Raw genomic sequence first — 16,382 nt, 5'->3', positions numbered from 1 at the left:
GCGACGTGACCCCGGAGGCCGCAGTTGTAACACAAGACCATGGACGTCGTAGGTTTCGGTTGCTCCAGCTTGCGGGATCGTACGGGCGAACGACCCCCCGATCTCCACTCCCCCGGTCTTGAGACGGTGAAGGCCTCCTCCCGAACCGTAGCAGTCTGAGGCTCGGCGCCCGTCGCGGCTGGTGTCGCGATCCCCGCCGATGCACAGATGACCGTCCGCTTTCGCTTGAGGACCTCGTGTGCGTGAATACTTGTCGCCACCCCCAAGGAGCAGATGTCCATCTCGTCGGCCGTATTTATGGGCACTCCCAGACCGTGAGCCAACGCCAGCAGCTGCTCCGTCACCATGGCGTCCTTCCCCTCCTTGTCCATGCGTGGAAAGGCGGCGTCCGCCAGGGCGAGCAGCGATGTGCGATAGGCGAGTGTAGTTTCTCCATCCACCTTACGCCGTTCGTAAAACTGGTGGCGACAGGTCGAGGGCGGTCCGAACACCTTAGCCATGAGATGTAGCGCGGCCTGGAGCGTAGAGCGGGACGACCTTGGGGCGGATGTGAAGGCCGCAAGTGCGTCGTCGTCGAGCATCGCCGGCAGCGCGCGTAGGGCAGTGGTGTCGGACCACCCCGACATCTCCTGATGCGCGAGGAACCTTCGTTGGAAGGCCCCCCAGTCGCCCCCGTCCGCCTTGAACGCCGTGAGCGCGGGCAGTCTCTGTTGGAGGACCTGGTCGTCGTCCCCCGATGAATGCTTTTCCCGCGCACCGCTGTAGTCAATGAAAATGTCGGCTCCGTCGGCAGGCGCATGGTGGAGAGTCTCGTCGCGCGCCAATGACGCGGGCTGTGTGGAGTGGAGGTCCCCGAGCACGTGGTGTCCACGCTTCCCGCCAATTGCCGGTGGACCCTCGAAAATGGCGCCAATTTTAAAACTTTTGGCGCGAAGCGCGTTCTGGCGGCATCCCGGCGGCCGCACTCCCTCCTCCACCCTCGTAGTCGCCGTCCCGCCTCCTGAAGCCGTGATTTCGGACAAAATCGAAGCGGCGGCGAGCAACAACTCCGCCAGGCGGGAGTGTGCTTCCTGAAGGCCGGTGTTGGAGGCGAGCGGAGCGTCGTCCATCGCCGCTCGGTGCTGCATCGGCGGCATCTCATCTTCCTCGCCTCCCGATGCTTGTGGCTCTGGTACGTCATCGTCTTCCCGATCTCGGTCGTGGGTTCGGGTAGTCTTCCTGGTATCCATCGTTTGTGAAGACAGGTTTACTTCTGACACCAGTTGTAAAGTAGTCACTTGGCGGGAGACGACTTTGACGGGTAGCACACCTTTTTATTAACACCAAACTGTTACACGGGTGGCAACTGCCACATAACCCACGAGGTTCCCCTGAGCTATACCCACACGGGCTCTCACGCCCCGTAGCTTCTTGGAACACACCCGGCTGGGTTATTAGCCTCGACTCTGGGTCCCACAACCTGGTTCCACATGGACACCAGGCCCCGGGTCCCACAGCCTCGCCTCTGAGCCGCACAGGGTCCCGGCCCTTACAAGGACAGCGGGGCTAGGGGTCTCAGGGCCCTATCTCTTCAACTCCGTCTTCGATCTTCAGCTGGTAATAACTCTCCGAGTGCTCTCGCGCGTCCCCCTTCATAGTCCTCCATGCGGACGTCGCTGAGAGCACCCACCCAAGTTGACCAATCACCCAGCGCGCTGCCCACGATCCTGTTTCCCATATCGTGTCTGCGTGCACAACCACGTACCCAGCGCCGCCCCGTGATCCATCACTGTCAGCGTGCGTCAACACCCCCACACTCGATGTAGCCACGCCCGGCGCGCGCACACCCACGCCCCCACCTTGTCGGCGCGCACCGCCACTACACATAGATAAATGTAGGACAACGGGAAGCGACTGCCATGACCAAGTGAAAGGAGGAGTAGAATGAGTAATTTGTCTTGCCTCATTGTCAGCCACCATGGGACTACTGGTAGAATAGAACTGTTGAGATATTACACATTAAATAGATGCGTTTCAACAGAGGTACAATTCGGAGATAAAAACAGAAACTTTAGTGGAAACTGCAGTGTGCAATACAATGGTTATATAATTAGTGAATCGCCCTCCATTCTGTATTTCCACAAAATAATAAAATAGTTGTAAAGTATATCTGCCGATTGGCCGTCCAGACTAATGTTAATTAGCACCCACATTCTGGATCTATTTAAACAATTATGGGTCAATACGCTTTGGTTCTTTCAGTAAAGTCACGTAGTTAGAATTTTTTAAATAAAAATAATATATCACGACGTTTCGATCGCACCACAAAAATGCATCCAGCAGATGCATTTTGCTATGTCTGTGGCCAATTTATCAAGACAAGATTGATGCAAGTGTGCAAGTCGCAGATCAGACGAAGCGTCACCAACCTTTGTGCAGCTTCTCCACCCATCAAAATTGGCCCTGTTTCTGTCACAATGAGACCAGTCTGTTTAAGGCAATCGGAATCACCTGTAACCAGAATGAGTGGCGCCTCTTCATTGACAGCTCATCCAGGAGCCTTAAAGCCATGCTGCTCCATAATGGTAACAAGTACCCGTCTCTTCCCGTGGCTCACTCGGTGCACCTCAAAGAGGATTACAACAGCATCAAGACCTTGCTGGATGCCTTGAAGTATGATGAGTACGGCTGGGAGATCATCGGAGACTTCAAAATGGTGGCATTCCTGATGGGTCTCCAAGGCGGTTATACCAAGTTTCCCTGCTATATTTGCCTTTGGGACAGCAAGCACACCAAGGTGCACTACCACAGGCGGGACTGGCCACAGCGAACCGAGTTCTCTATGGGGAGGAACAACATCAAGTGGGAGCCACTGGTGGACCCCCAGAAGGTGCTGATGCCACCACTGCACATCAAATTGGGCCTTTGAAACAATTTGCTAGAGCTGTAGATAAGGAGTCGGCAGCCTTCAAGTACCTTCAAGACTTCTTCCCTAAGCTGTCTGAGGCAAAGGTCAAAGCCGGTGTCTTCGTCGGACCACAGATAAAGAACATCCTGGAGTGCAATGAATTCCCCAAGAAGCTTACTTGTAAGGAGAAAGAGGCTTGGAACAGCTTTGTCGCAGTGGTTCAGGGCTTCCTTGGCAATCACAAGGCCGAAAACTACGTGGAGCTGGTTGAGATTCTGGTGAAGAACTATGGGACAATGGGCTGTAGGATGTCCCTCAAAGTCCATTTCTTTGATGCTTATCTTGATAAATTCAAGGAGAACATGGGAGCGTACTCGGAGGAGCAAGGCGAGCATTTCTACCAGGATATAGTGGACTTTAAACGCCGCTACCAAGGATAGTATAATGAGAACATGATGGGAGACTACATTTGGGGGGTGATTTGTGTAAGTGATTAACAGTTCAGTCGTAAATCTCGAAAAACTACTAACTTCTAAATCTTTTGTAACCACTTTTGTATTACTTTAGTATAAATACATGTTAATTTTTATTCATATTTAGTTTTTTCTGACTTTATGTGAACGAAAAGACACAAATTTGCCTGTTTTCTCATTGAAAATAGGAACATTTCTAAATATTACTGTAATTTTCTCTACTATTTAGGCATAAGCAATTACAAAATATCACTTACTCCCTCGGGACAAAAATTGTGTTACATAGCATGTTTTTGTACCACCACATCTCCCGTGTGTTGTGCATGCGAAATACAGTAGTAAATAGCACAGTTGGCTATGTACAGTTTGAAGGAAGTGCAACTTACATAGTTTGTAAATTTAAAATCACTGAAAAAGTAAATGAGATACTTTAGTGACATGCATATTACCAGCAACCTCCGCAGCAGAAAAATCAAAGATGTCATTTTTTGGCTCTGTATTTCCCATTTCAATCCAGTTTGAATGACTGTAGAAGTCCTAAAAAATACAATACAGTACTGTCGTTAATAACATGTGTTATGAAGGGCCACTGCCTAAAACCTCATCTATTTATGTTGTCGTTTCAAAGAAAGTGTTGTTGATAGTGTGTGGTGTGATAAAGGTGGCTCGGTGTGTTGATAGCAACTATAGTTTTCCACACTATGACTTGACTTTTTATTTTATTTTAACCTGGGCACTTCCTCGTAAAATTGACGAACGATTAATTATGGCCGTAAGTAGAACACTTTTGTTACAAACTGGAACGTACACACAATACTTCACGTTTCTTTACAATACATTTTATTGACAAATATGTTAACGTTCTTTCCCCAATAGTTAATGTGGAGTTTGGAAAACTTTTTTTTCCTGAAAAGAGCATTGGGTTATTCGTTATTACTATTACAGCGCCATGTGGAAGCATTCCGGTTGTGCAGTATTTACACACATTGCTCGTCGTATGTGGAATCCTATTGTACACTCTGATCTATCATCATTAAGCAATTGTTAAATTGATCTTGCGTAGGGCTCCCTACTTTCAAGCCAAGCACTCCATGATTGTCCGTGTAGGTCACAAGTGCCGACAGCCATGAATGTTAATGGATACGAGGTGCCCTCCTCAAACTAGCTGTCAACAGTGGCTATCAAATGGAGTTGCGGTCGGAGAGGGGCGCGTTATTTGCTAAAGCTGACCGTTCACTGGATTAGCCAAACGGGAGCAGGAGGCATGGGATGAAGAAAGGAGCGAAAGGGAGAGAGGAGGGGAGGAGAATTTTGGGGGAGTGGTTGGGCTAGATTGTTCGGAAAAGTTCTAGACGGTTCCGAGATAAAGGTGTGGGATACACATGTTTCCCTCGCTTCATGCGGTTTCGGTTTATGCAATTTTTCATAGATCAGGCGAACCTATTTCTACCAAATATTGGTGATATGCACTACTCGGCAGGCAGCTGTCTCGTGTGGTTTAGATTTGCGCACCCTTTTGTTGGAACGCATCTACCATATAAAGCGAGGAAAACTTGTATAAGAAGAAGGCAGAGAAGGGTGCAGGGCTCTTGGATGGGAACAGTTGTACGATGGCGAAACCACAGACAAATAAAGTTGGCCCTTGCCAGAAGACTGAGTTCGCATGACTGTTTTGTAGTAATGTAATAATTCAGGATGCGCTACCGTGGTCTACTGATTGGCCAATACAGAGGTCATCAATTCAATCGGTCACAGCAATGGGAAAGTTCATGTAAATACTCCTTATCTTGGCTATGCAACAATCGATAAACTTGGATACACCATTGTCGATCGGTAGGTTGCATGTGGTGGCGTAAAGTATGGCAACTCACAACCTCTTCCCAGGCATTTGGCCCAGTGTGGAAGAGTAGGATAACAGGTCCCTGCGGGGTGGGCTGGTAGGAATGAACAAATACGATACGAAGGGAGAGTTTGAGGCCTAGTTCTAGGCTTTAGGCCGCTGTGAGTTAATTTTTAATTTAAATGTCTTAATTAAAAACTATCTCAGGGAATGCGTTAATTTTTTATTTAAATGTTTTAATTAAAAACTAGCTCAGGGAATTATAAGGGAATGTTACACTTGTTTAGCCAGGAAAGCCTCACTGAGTGTAAAGGTTTTTGTAGGGTCCTGCCAAGTGTTTGCAGTAGGGGGCGATGTTGCTACACCTAATCGGACATCGGACGGACGGGCAGACGATATAATCTATTGTAGGCTGGTTCACTTCGTTCCTACCAGTAAAATACGCTCTCAACCACTGAGGCACTCTGGAATTATCTGTAGTTGCTGCCCTTCCATCAGCATCGGCGTGCCCCAGAAATTTCAGGGCTGCGCCTTCATAATCATACAATCTGACATAATATGTAACTATAATTCATACTTCAATTGTTTTGAATGGGTGTTTAGCCAACCCCAGTTCAACTGCATGATCACGTACCTGCAAGGTGTGGAGTATTCTTCCGGTCAGTTTTCGTGCCATGCTGTAATCTGAACTCATCACTTCATCTTTTAGAAGATATCGAATTAAACCATTTCGTTGTGACACTAGTTTCTGCTGAGACGCTACGAACATCTCTGCATCAAAATGGAATCTTGGGTCGTCTTTGGTGCTTAATTCCCAGTCCGTGTTTGCATTCGCTCTTAGGATCTCATCCTTTGCATCATTGTAGCTCGGAGTGCTTTTGTAGTTCACTTTGTACCCGGTTGCGGATTCTTTCGTCTGCAAAAAAAATACATGTTTAAATTAACGGAAGACAACAACTGAAAAAAGCAACTAACAGTTAAACGTTGGATTATCCGTTTGGAAGATTAACCTGAAATACGGATGAATTGTCATTGTGTTTGCAAAAACATGTTTTGCGGGTCTGCACTGGGTGAGAGCTATGCGTTAACTGAGCCTCTCATACGGTAAAACCTTTGTCTGGGCAAACGTCATGCACGCTGGCCATACGCGTCTTAGCCGCACAGGTTCTTTCAAGTCGGGATTGCCCGTTAGACCTCCGAATTTCGTTCGGTTTCCGGGGCAAGAAAATGTTTGGAAATATCGTTCGAACACCGATATGTTCGAGTTCTGGTGCGTTCGATCTCCGAGGTTTTACTGTATACATTAAGTCCCTGGGTTGCGCAAGACCCGACTAAAGGACATCCGACTTTACAGAAATGCTCCCATAAATCATGAAAAAAAGCTACATCCGGAAATGTTTGCGATAGTTACGTAAGCGCAAATAGTTCAGCGCGGTGAGGTTGCGGATTAATACCGTGGGCCGCCTTATGCCTCGCTCCACCAAAGTTCACCGAGCACGAACTTCACCAGTATTAAGATTAAAGTATTTGTTTGTAGCTTTACGTACTTCTTTTCCTTTTGTAGCATTACGTAGTTGTTTGTTTTCTATGCTTAGAACTATCTTTTTCCCCATATTTCTATTGGCAGTTTTCTTAATTGTAAGTGTATTTCATTATTTATTTATTTACGTTCTTTAACAGAATTACACTTGGATTGGTTGTGGTCTCAGCTAACAGCGATGGGAGAAGTCTAGGCCTAGCCTAATGCATGGTAAATTAACATTCGGAAGTGACTGATTTCTCTATTTAAGGCCTCGACACAGATACGTTGTTTTTCTGTGTGTCTATGTGTGTGTCTCTCTCTGTGTGCATCTGTGTTATCTCTATCTGCTTATGTGTCTGTATATGTGTCTCTGTGTCTATGTTTTGTCTCTCTCTCAAATTTAGCAATCTTTGGAAGAACGTAATCAACCAGGTAGGGTGTTGACTGTTATGTTAGCCGACTCTTTGTGTTGTGTTATATTGTATAATATTATATTTCTAAGTTTGCTAGGTTTGTTTTCTCTTTCATTCGTACCTGATGATGATTGCTTGTGTTGAAATCGAAACGTCGTATGCTATTATTTAATTATTTTCCCTTTCTACGTGACTTTACCGAAAGAAACAAAGATTAATTCCTGCAATCACGAAAGCTTCAAATCAAGTTTGAACCACCTCTACGGGGAGGATTTAAGCTTGTTTTTCTCTCTTTCTGTGTTGTCTCTCTCTGCTTGTGTGTCTGTCTTTGTGTCTCCGTGTCTGTGTCTTGTCTCTCTCTCAAATTTCACGCAACTTCTAATTTAGCAATCTTTGGAAGAACGTAATCAACCAGGCTATGCGTTAATTGTATGAGTCCAGCTGAGAAAGAGCATGTGAAACAGGTGGTGGATGAGATGTTAGCTGCTGACATAGTTTCACTGTCAACCAGTCCTTGGGGTGCTCCTGTGGTGATGGTGAAAAAATCAGAGAGCAGTGTAAGGTTCTGTGCCAATTTCCCGAAGCTAAACAAAGTATTTGTAGCTGATGCATACCCACTCCCGCGCATGGACGTTTCGTTGGATGCACTGTCGGGTGATAGTTTTTTTCAACATTGGACTTACTGTCGAGATTTTGCAAACTGCCCTTGGACAAATTGTCAAGACCGAAAACTGTATTTGTACACCTCACGGGCTTTATCAGTACAATTGTCTCCCGATGGGGTTACAGTCAGCGCTTGCCACGTTTCAGAGACTCATGGAGCTGGTTCTTGGGGGATTGCAGTAGGACTCGTGCCTCATTTATTTGGATGATGTGATTGTGTTCAGTCGTACATTCGAGGAGCATTTGCAATGGTTGCATACAGTGTTGACTAGGGTATGGTCTGCTAATTTGAAATTGAAGTTCGCCAAATGTCACGAATTGCAAACCTCGGTCCGATACTTGGGGCTAATTGTGAGCACGTCCGGGATAGCTATGGACCCCGACAAAACGGTGTGTGTGCAGGATTTGCCGACCGTAATGTCTGTGGGTGATGTGCAAAGTTTTGTCGGGTTCGCATCCTATTACCAGCGGTTTGTTCCACGTTTCGCGACCATTGCAAAATCCTTGCATGCGTTAACTGCAAATAATCAGACGTTCAAATGGGGTGTGGAGGAGGAGGTCACTTTTGTCACTCTACGCAACCGACTCTCAAACGCGCTCTCTTTGGATTACCCTGACTTCTCCTTGCCCTTCATCTGGGTATACGGACTGTCCTGTCTTAGGTGATGAACAGGGTCGAAGTAGTTATTGCCTATGGTAGTTGCGTCTTGTCACTGGCAGAGCAGCGATATTGTGTTACCCGGCTGGAGCTGCTGGCAATAGTCTACTTCATGGAGCAGTACAGGCCCTACCTTTATGTCAGGCACTTTGTGGTACACACTGATCATGCAGCTCTGCAGTACTCCCTGCGTGTAGACCAACCTTCCGGCCAGCTGTCACGCTGGCTGGAAATATTGCAGGAGTACTCCTTCCAGGTTGTATAAGGAAGGGTGTGAGGCACAGTAATGCGGACATGCTCTCTTGATTGCCTCGCGAGGAGCCGTGTGCATGCGCATCTGGTGCTGGCCGGTGTAAATCGGCTGCATCTATGTTCACAGTGGTCGTGGCTTCACTTCAGGGTGAAGAACCCACTGTGGTGGATGTGTGCAAAGACAGCACCCTGGGGTTCACAAATGAAGAATGGGTACAGTAGCAGATGGATGATAACACTGTGTTAACCCTGTTTGTGGAAACAAACTGGGATACCCCTGCACCCTCTAAGTCACAGATGCCCACAAAATTCCACGACGATGGACTGTCGTCAAAGACACAGTTAAGAACTTTACGGCTACGTTGATGACTCTCCAAACCACGAAGATGGATTTCCTTTTCCCACGTCCACACAGTGATGTGTTCCTCGGTGCGGTTGATTAGTCGTTGTGAGATGGCTTACACCACTCACTCGTCAAAATATTGTAATGTTACGATAGAGGCGCACACACTGAGCTGGGAAGGCAACACTATTACTTAACACAACGCCAACTCTTAACATTACACATATTGTGGTGAACACCGACCTATACTCACTAACACTCGCTAACACTGACACTCAGATAGCACTGGCATGGCCAAAGCCAGGAGGGTTACTGCTTGGCCACGCTGACTGGAGGCTTGACTTCACTCTTCATGAGGCGTCTTCATGAGGCGTCTTCCTCTCGGACTTGAGCAGCCCCGCACCAGGTGCGGAGCCCGCTTATATCCGCCTCTGCATGCCCAGGCCACGCCCAGGCCACGCCCACCTTCTTGAATCCTCGAGAAGGCTCAGCCCCTGGCCACGTGACCCCCAAGGTCCCCCTGGGATCCCCGGCCCCCACCTTTATCCGGTCACGTGTCCGGCCGGGTTCATACAGAGTGCCATGGCCCGACACAACCTCCGTGGCACTGACGACAGCATCCCGCCTGCCCGACCCGGCCGTGACATCATTCCAATATACCTGACGTAGTGACGTCATGTGTGTACAGGCACACACAGTAGTGACGTAGTAAGTCACTACACTATGTTGTTGTTATAGTCGCACAGCGTTTTCTCTTCGATGCGGATGTATTTTGTCATTCTACCCTAATTGTTGACATTTTCTAAAGTTCTTAGTATTAGCCAGGATGGCTACATTTTTAAGGAGGGGAAGGGGGGTGATGTAATGACAGTAGAATCAACCTACATTGTGAGTGAACTAGTGGCCATGGGAAGTAATGACAGGGGAGTCAGCTTGTAGTACGAAGGGAATGGTGGCTACGGGAATGATCGAGAATAGGATCATGGCCAGGTGACAGAAGAGGACAGTAGAGTTTGCTAGTAGAGCGAGCGTCTAGAACCAGTGAGAAGGTTTGGGAATGGGGTCGTGGCCTCGGACCGTATATAAGGGAGATGCGCGGGAGACTCGGGACTGTTGCAGTGGGGTCTCCGTCTGTTCGAGTGTAAGCACGTGGCTCCTTAAATAAAGAAACCATCTCAAGACAAGTGCGTCCAAGTCGTCTTTACACGTTTATGCATTTGTTGCAACTCTAATACACCGGTTGACGAAATATGGCCTTTCATTAAATTGACATGTATCCCGCTAGTGGGTGTGCTGGGGCTTGGAAAGAGTGGGTGAAACTGTAGAGAACATGGAAATCGGCCCACTGCAAATTCTGCACCCTTTTTTCACTTTAATAACTAATATTTATCCAGGAATGTCACACTGAGCCTGTAGACTCTTTTTCAGAAGGGTCCTGCATTGGGATGCTTGACCAATACCAGATTCATTGTACTTTTTACGATGGGAGCAGTGTTGGATTTGGGCATAAGCTCAATAAGCTACAGCTTTGGGCGTCACATTATGAGAGGCTTCTAAATATGAAACACATACGAGGTTTAAAGTCTTATATAATCAGTGCAAAATAAAGATAGGGGAAAAAAGTCTCTAAAATGGTAATTTTCATTCCCATATGAAACAAATATACGGTACTTTTATGGCTACATAATTATTTGTCATTGTGTTTATCAAGTTGCATAGAAATTACTATAATTTGTATTTTCTATTTCAGTATAATCAGTTTAAAATACTGAAGGCAGACAATATTGAAAGTTTTTTGTATTATTTATATTGCAATTTTTATTTCTACTTTACTTGCAAACGTATAGGATTGAGTTAAAATACATTGTCGAACGTTTATTTCTCTTATTTTTTTCAGAGGCTTGTTAAAAAGTAAGATGACTTTTGAAAGTGAATGTTAGAAGAAAAAAAAAGCAGCTGATACAAGAGCAGCTAAAACAATTACCAAAAGTTGACAGTAATTTCACTGTCATGAAGGAGAAACCTCGAACTCAAGAATCAGCCAGGACCACAGCAACCACAGTTATCCACCTCTTCTAGGATGGATTATACGTATGCCAACATGACTACTTCACCCGAGGATGTTAATGAAGAAAGATACACAAATTCCAATCATCTTGGTCTCTGGGATGTCTTGACTGGGGATTATATTTCATTCTAGGTACAGAAAGATCTCAAAGTGACAACATTGGAACAGTCCATTTGAGAAATTAAAGCGGTCATGGAAAAAAATATATTAGATATTGTTCAAATGGTCTATTTCATTCAGCGAAAGTTAATGGTCAAAAATAAATTCAGGAGTGGCAAGTATACTCTCCAACAACCAGTTGTGTTTACTGTTTTATCTGCAAGCTCCTCTCAACATCATCAAGAGCACTGGTGAGTGATGGGTTTAATGACTGGCAAAACCCTGTTGGAATTCATAATCATGAGAACTCTGAAGATCATAGAACAGCTTTCCTTACATATTCGACGAAGCAATGTGAGTTAACCTTGGATAAAAAAATTCGAGGAACAGATGAAAAGGGAGCAAGAGTACTGGAGGCATGTACTTGAACGTGTTCTTGCAGTTGTGTGCACGTTAGCAGAACATGGATTATTCACGTTGAGGGGAGGCAATGAAACGTTTGGCTCGCCACATAACAGAAACTTTCTTGGATTGATATGACTCATTGCTAAGTTTAATCCTCTTGTTGCTAACTATATTAAACGGTATGGAAGCGGTGGATTGGGACCTATTTTAGATTAATTGAGTAAAGCAGGATATTTCAGTTTCTGTTGACTATACATTATCACATTTTGATCAACTAGCTTTTATTGTAAGATGTGTCACCTGATTATCGTTTTCCCATTGAACGCTTTCTAACGTTACTTGAATTAGATAATGATAGTGATGGAAGTATGGCCAACATCGTGCTAGATAATCTTGGCAATGACTGCAAAGTTTCCTTCAGTAAGTGTAGAGGATAATGAAGCCAACATGGCAAGGCGGTATAATGGCATGCACCAACAACTTCTCGAGAAAAATAAGTATGCTATATATATGTGACCGAACTGCAGTTGATTGCTGTCTAGATGCAGTATTTTTTTTTTCTGTTGTGCAACAAATATACACATTATTCCCTGCCTCTACAAAACGCTGGGCAGTGCTCAATTAATTGTGGGTCCTGATTCCACAGGACTAAAACATATCTGACACTAGGTGCTAAGTACATCCAGAGGCTACTTCAGCCATAGCTGAGAATTATTGATGCTCTTGCTCATGTTCAAACTGATGATTGTGCAAAAGGTGATACAATGAGATAAGGTGACATTCTTAAAGATAAAATTTAGGAATTGGAGTTTGTATTAAAGTTAGAAATTTTGATTCGTTTGCGAGATCAGTTCCACAAAACCAGCACGGCCCTATATGATATGTAGTGACTTCGATGGATGTCAACATGCTGGGTGCGGTGCCGGCCCTAGAGGGGTACGGCGTGCAGTGTAGCGACATCGCGGATACCACAATGGTGTGGGTGTAGTACTGGCCCTAGAGGGGCCCGGTGAGCACTGAATAATAGCACTAGAAGGCACCACGCTTTACGTACAGTGCCAACCCTACAAGACAGGGTATGTGGGTGCCAGCCAAAGGATGAGGTTACGCGAGGCCACGGCACTCTGGTTGACCCGGGAGGACACGTGACCAGTTAAGTTGACAAAGGGGCCCCAAGAGGGGGCTAGGGGTGGTCATGTGATTGGGACCCAAATTCTTCCCAAGGATTCTGGAAGGTGGGCGTGGCCAAGGGCGGAGCCGGCCACGCCACAGAAAATATAAGCCGGGTCCCGAGAGGGACCAGGGTTGTTGTTCATCCTGGAAGAAACCCTTCATCGAGTTCTCCATTCAACGAGTCTCCCACGCATGGACACGGGCCGAAGCTGTTGGTCCCGGTCCGTAGTAGCAGTTACGTTGTAACTAGCGTAGTTAGCCTGGTGGCCACCACCATAGGTTGTTATTCTGTTAGGGGGAAAGTTACCCCGTGTGTTGGAACTGAATAAATGTGTTGCCTCCAAGTCTACCAATGGTGTCAAAAGTGGCTAAACGTTCTTTTATCAGTAAGGTAGGCCGAGTTAGGTTATGCTTACCAACACAGACTACATACCAGGTCGTTGTCGGACGACGAGGACAACGAAGGCGTTATTCCTCAGATAGCCCCGGGGATAGCGACCCCGGAGAAAGGGAGTGAGGCACCGCTGGCGGAGCATCGCGACGACCATCTCAGCAACAGCTCACCGCTGTCAGGAAAAGAGCGCCACATATTCTACACCCGCCTCGCGGAACTTCTCGAGGCCGTGGCCGCGATGGTCGCTGAGCTCGACCGTGAAGAACCAACGGTGGAGGAGAGAGTACCGGAGCTGCGCGGGGTCGAGCATCCCATCGCCGTTTCCCACCAGCAGGAAAGCTCCGAGGTGCAGCCCACGTACGCGGCCACCATTTTGGTTGCGGAGCGGGGCGGAGAGCCCGCCGAGTCTCAGAGTGCGCAGAGTTCGCCCGTTGAGATTCCAGCCCTCAGGCAACGTCTAGCTTTTGTTAAAAAAAATTCAGCCACTAGAGGCGACTGGATGGCCTTCAAGCGCCGGTTCCAGATGAACTGCGACTTGGCGGGATGGACGGAGGTGGAGGCGCTAAGAGCACTGCCCACTACGCTTGACACCATCCTGCTGTTGGAGAGGGCCACGCTTCAGCAAGCATTCGCCCAAATGGCGGCAATCTACGAACCACCGTCAAATGTTTGCCATAAGTTTGCTGCGCAGAGGAGGGGGGAGACTACCCTCGCCTTCCGCAGCGCACTATTGGCGCTGGTGACGGCTGCTTTCCCGAAGATGGACCACGACGGAGTCGACTCGCTGGTCCTCGAAAGATTGTTGACATCATCCTGCCGGCCGTCGACGTAGACAATTTGTCTTCTTTCAAAGTTGCAAGATGCATCCAGGCGCACCTGCTTTTGTAATGATATAAGGGATTGGTGGCGTGTACCACGCCTCGTGAGATGCGTGATACACCCGAGATGTGAAGCCCGTCCAAGCCTGCGCTTCGGCCCAAGGCAGAGGCTGGTGGGGGGACGGCTTGGTGCGACGGGATGAACAACGACGACGGAAGACCTCTCCTCGTCCTGGGAGTGGGCTCGTCGTGTGCTACAACAGTGGCCTGCCGGGACACGTCTCTTCGGTTTCCCGCTTGACCTGACGATGCCTCCCCGGACCACTGCCGTCATCCGCCTGACGGTCCTCCACTCCACTATATTCCAAGGCGAGTCGCGACACACCACACACTCGGCCCCTGAATCCACCTCTCTCATCGCGTTCGGATAGTTTCCATTCCCGTCGACTGGGTCAGTGGTCAGAGTTGGCCCGTAGAGTGGTTTCCATGGCCGCGGGTTCATCCGCTGTTATCGGAATGATAGAGGGGGTTGAATGTATAATGCTCGTCAATACCGGTGCATCCGCGACTATCATTTCTGAGTAAACTTTTTACATTCTGCCCCCTAGATGTTGTACCCTATGTCCTGTCGGGGTTCCATGCTTTGCCGCAAACGGTGGCGCATTGGGCATTATTGGGAAGATAACGGCAGAGGTGTGTATTGGAAATATCAAATTGACGGGACCAGTTCTTCTGTCAACGTCCCTGCTTCTTCCTTGCTTGCTCGGGACTGACTTCCTGAGGAAGATGCCCCTGAAAATTTTAATTGATCAAGGGTGCCACGAGTTACCATCGGGCCATCGCATGGCCTTTTTGGCTTCTCCTATTCGATTGTGCATGGCCAACGCGACTGTACAAGCGCTTGCGAGTAGGACCGTGAAGATTCCGCCCGGCGCGCAAATGTTGATTCCTTTACGATTGCGGAAGCCACTTGACCAGGAGGCGACTGTGGGAGGAATCCTTTTCGGACCCTCAAACAAAGACATTCGTGGGTTGACGTTGGTGGGGGCCCAGACTCTGGTGTTCAATGACCAGGAACCGTTCATTCAGGTCCATAATGCAGGGTTGGACACGTCTGTCATACAGGAGGGCACTGTGCTAGCCCACGCATCACCCGCGCTTCACGAGAAAAACATCATTGGCGGAGTGGAGGTTGTGTCAAATATGAAGCCGCAACAGGTTTCCAATGAAAAGTGAATGGATACGCTTTGTTCTGAGAATTATGAATTGTCCGAGTCTCAAAGGAGGGAGTTGAGGGCGCTTTAGCGTGAATTCTCTGATGTGTTTAGCAAAGGTTGACATCGGCCATACTACCTTTTTGAGTCACCACATCGATACGGGCAATGCCACTTCCATATGGCAGAACCCCTACCGGCTGAGCCCAACAGAAAAATAACACGTATCGCTGGTGGTTTATGAGATGTTGGCCGCCGATATTATCTCGCCATCCACATGCCCGTGGGGAGCCCTGATTATTCTGGTTAAAAAGCAGGATGGTAGTTTGCGCTTCTGTGTTGACTTGCGTAAACATAATAAGATCTCTGTGGCTGACGCGTAACCCCTTCCTCGAATGGACGATTCCCTGGCAGTTGCCCCTAGATGAGTCCTCTAAGCCCAAGACAGCCTTTCGTACACCACAAGGCTTATTTGAATTTAATCGGCTCCCGATGGGTCTTCGCTCCGCTCCGACTACGTTCCAGCGATTGATGGAACTGGTTCTGGCTGGTGATGTGCAAACAGACATAGTACAGGTTGTATTTATTGCTACTTCCATTTAGTAAGTTCTAATCTGTGTAATTGCTTTTGTATTGCTGTAGATAAAAGTTTTCATATAAGCTAATTAAGAAATAATAAAGTATTTTAACCTTAAAGTATTTCATAATACAAATTGGCTTTTTTGCAAAATATGTTTTAGTTAGATTATTCATTTTGTCGTTGCTCATGAATATATGCAAAAATAAAGCTTTAATATTTATATTTAGACAACAGGTATTTAGAGTAATTGGCTGCTACAATTTTCTACATGATATGCCGCTTCATTGAGCAATTATTTGTGGGCAGGCCGCTTCTGAAAAAGAGCTATGTAGCTCAGTGGGCCTTACCTGGAAAATAAAAAGTATAGTATTTTCATTGACCTTTCTGTTAGAATAATACATTTTTATGGTAATGCTATGGGGCTTCTTAAGCTTGACACAGCTGAGGTTCCCAGCGATGAAACCAGATAATTTTGGAGGAAACTCATGCAAAACAGGTAGAGTACAAACTCCACACAAACATCTTGCTGTGATAGTGCGAGTATTACCCTGCATCACCATTGACTGAATAGCCTGGACCC

General features: G+C 47.1%; 1 protein-coding gene across 1 annotated transcript in view; it reads right to left on the bottom strand.

Moving 5' to 3' along the window:
- The window catches only part of LOC144948939 (von Willebrand factor A domain-containing protein 7-like), a 66,331-nt gene that overhangs the window by 49,686 nt on the left and 263 nt on the right, over positions 1-16,382 (bottom strand). The window contains exons 2-3 of the mRNA XM_078878695.1: positions 5,835-6,116; positions 3,810-3,897 (exon numbers count right to left, since the gene is read on the bottom strand). Of these exons, the coding sequence (XP_078734821.1) occupies positions 3,810-3,897; positions 5,835-6,116 (370 nt within the window). The remainder of the gene's footprint in view (positions 1-3,809; positions 3,898-5,834; positions 6,117-16,382) is intronic.

This window comes from Lampetra fluviatilis, chromosome 3 (genome assembly GCF_964198595.1).
Source record: "Lampetra fluviatilis chromosome 3, kcLamFluv1.1, whole genome shotgun sequence".
In the NCBI taxonomy this organism is placed as follows: domain Eukaryota; kingdom Metazoa; phylum Chordata; class Hyperoartia; order Petromyzontiformes; family Petromyzontidae; genus Lampetra; species Lampetra fluviatilis.
Note: the sequence above shows the minus strand (reverse complement) of the source record. Positions and strands in the feature narration are given on the sequence as shown.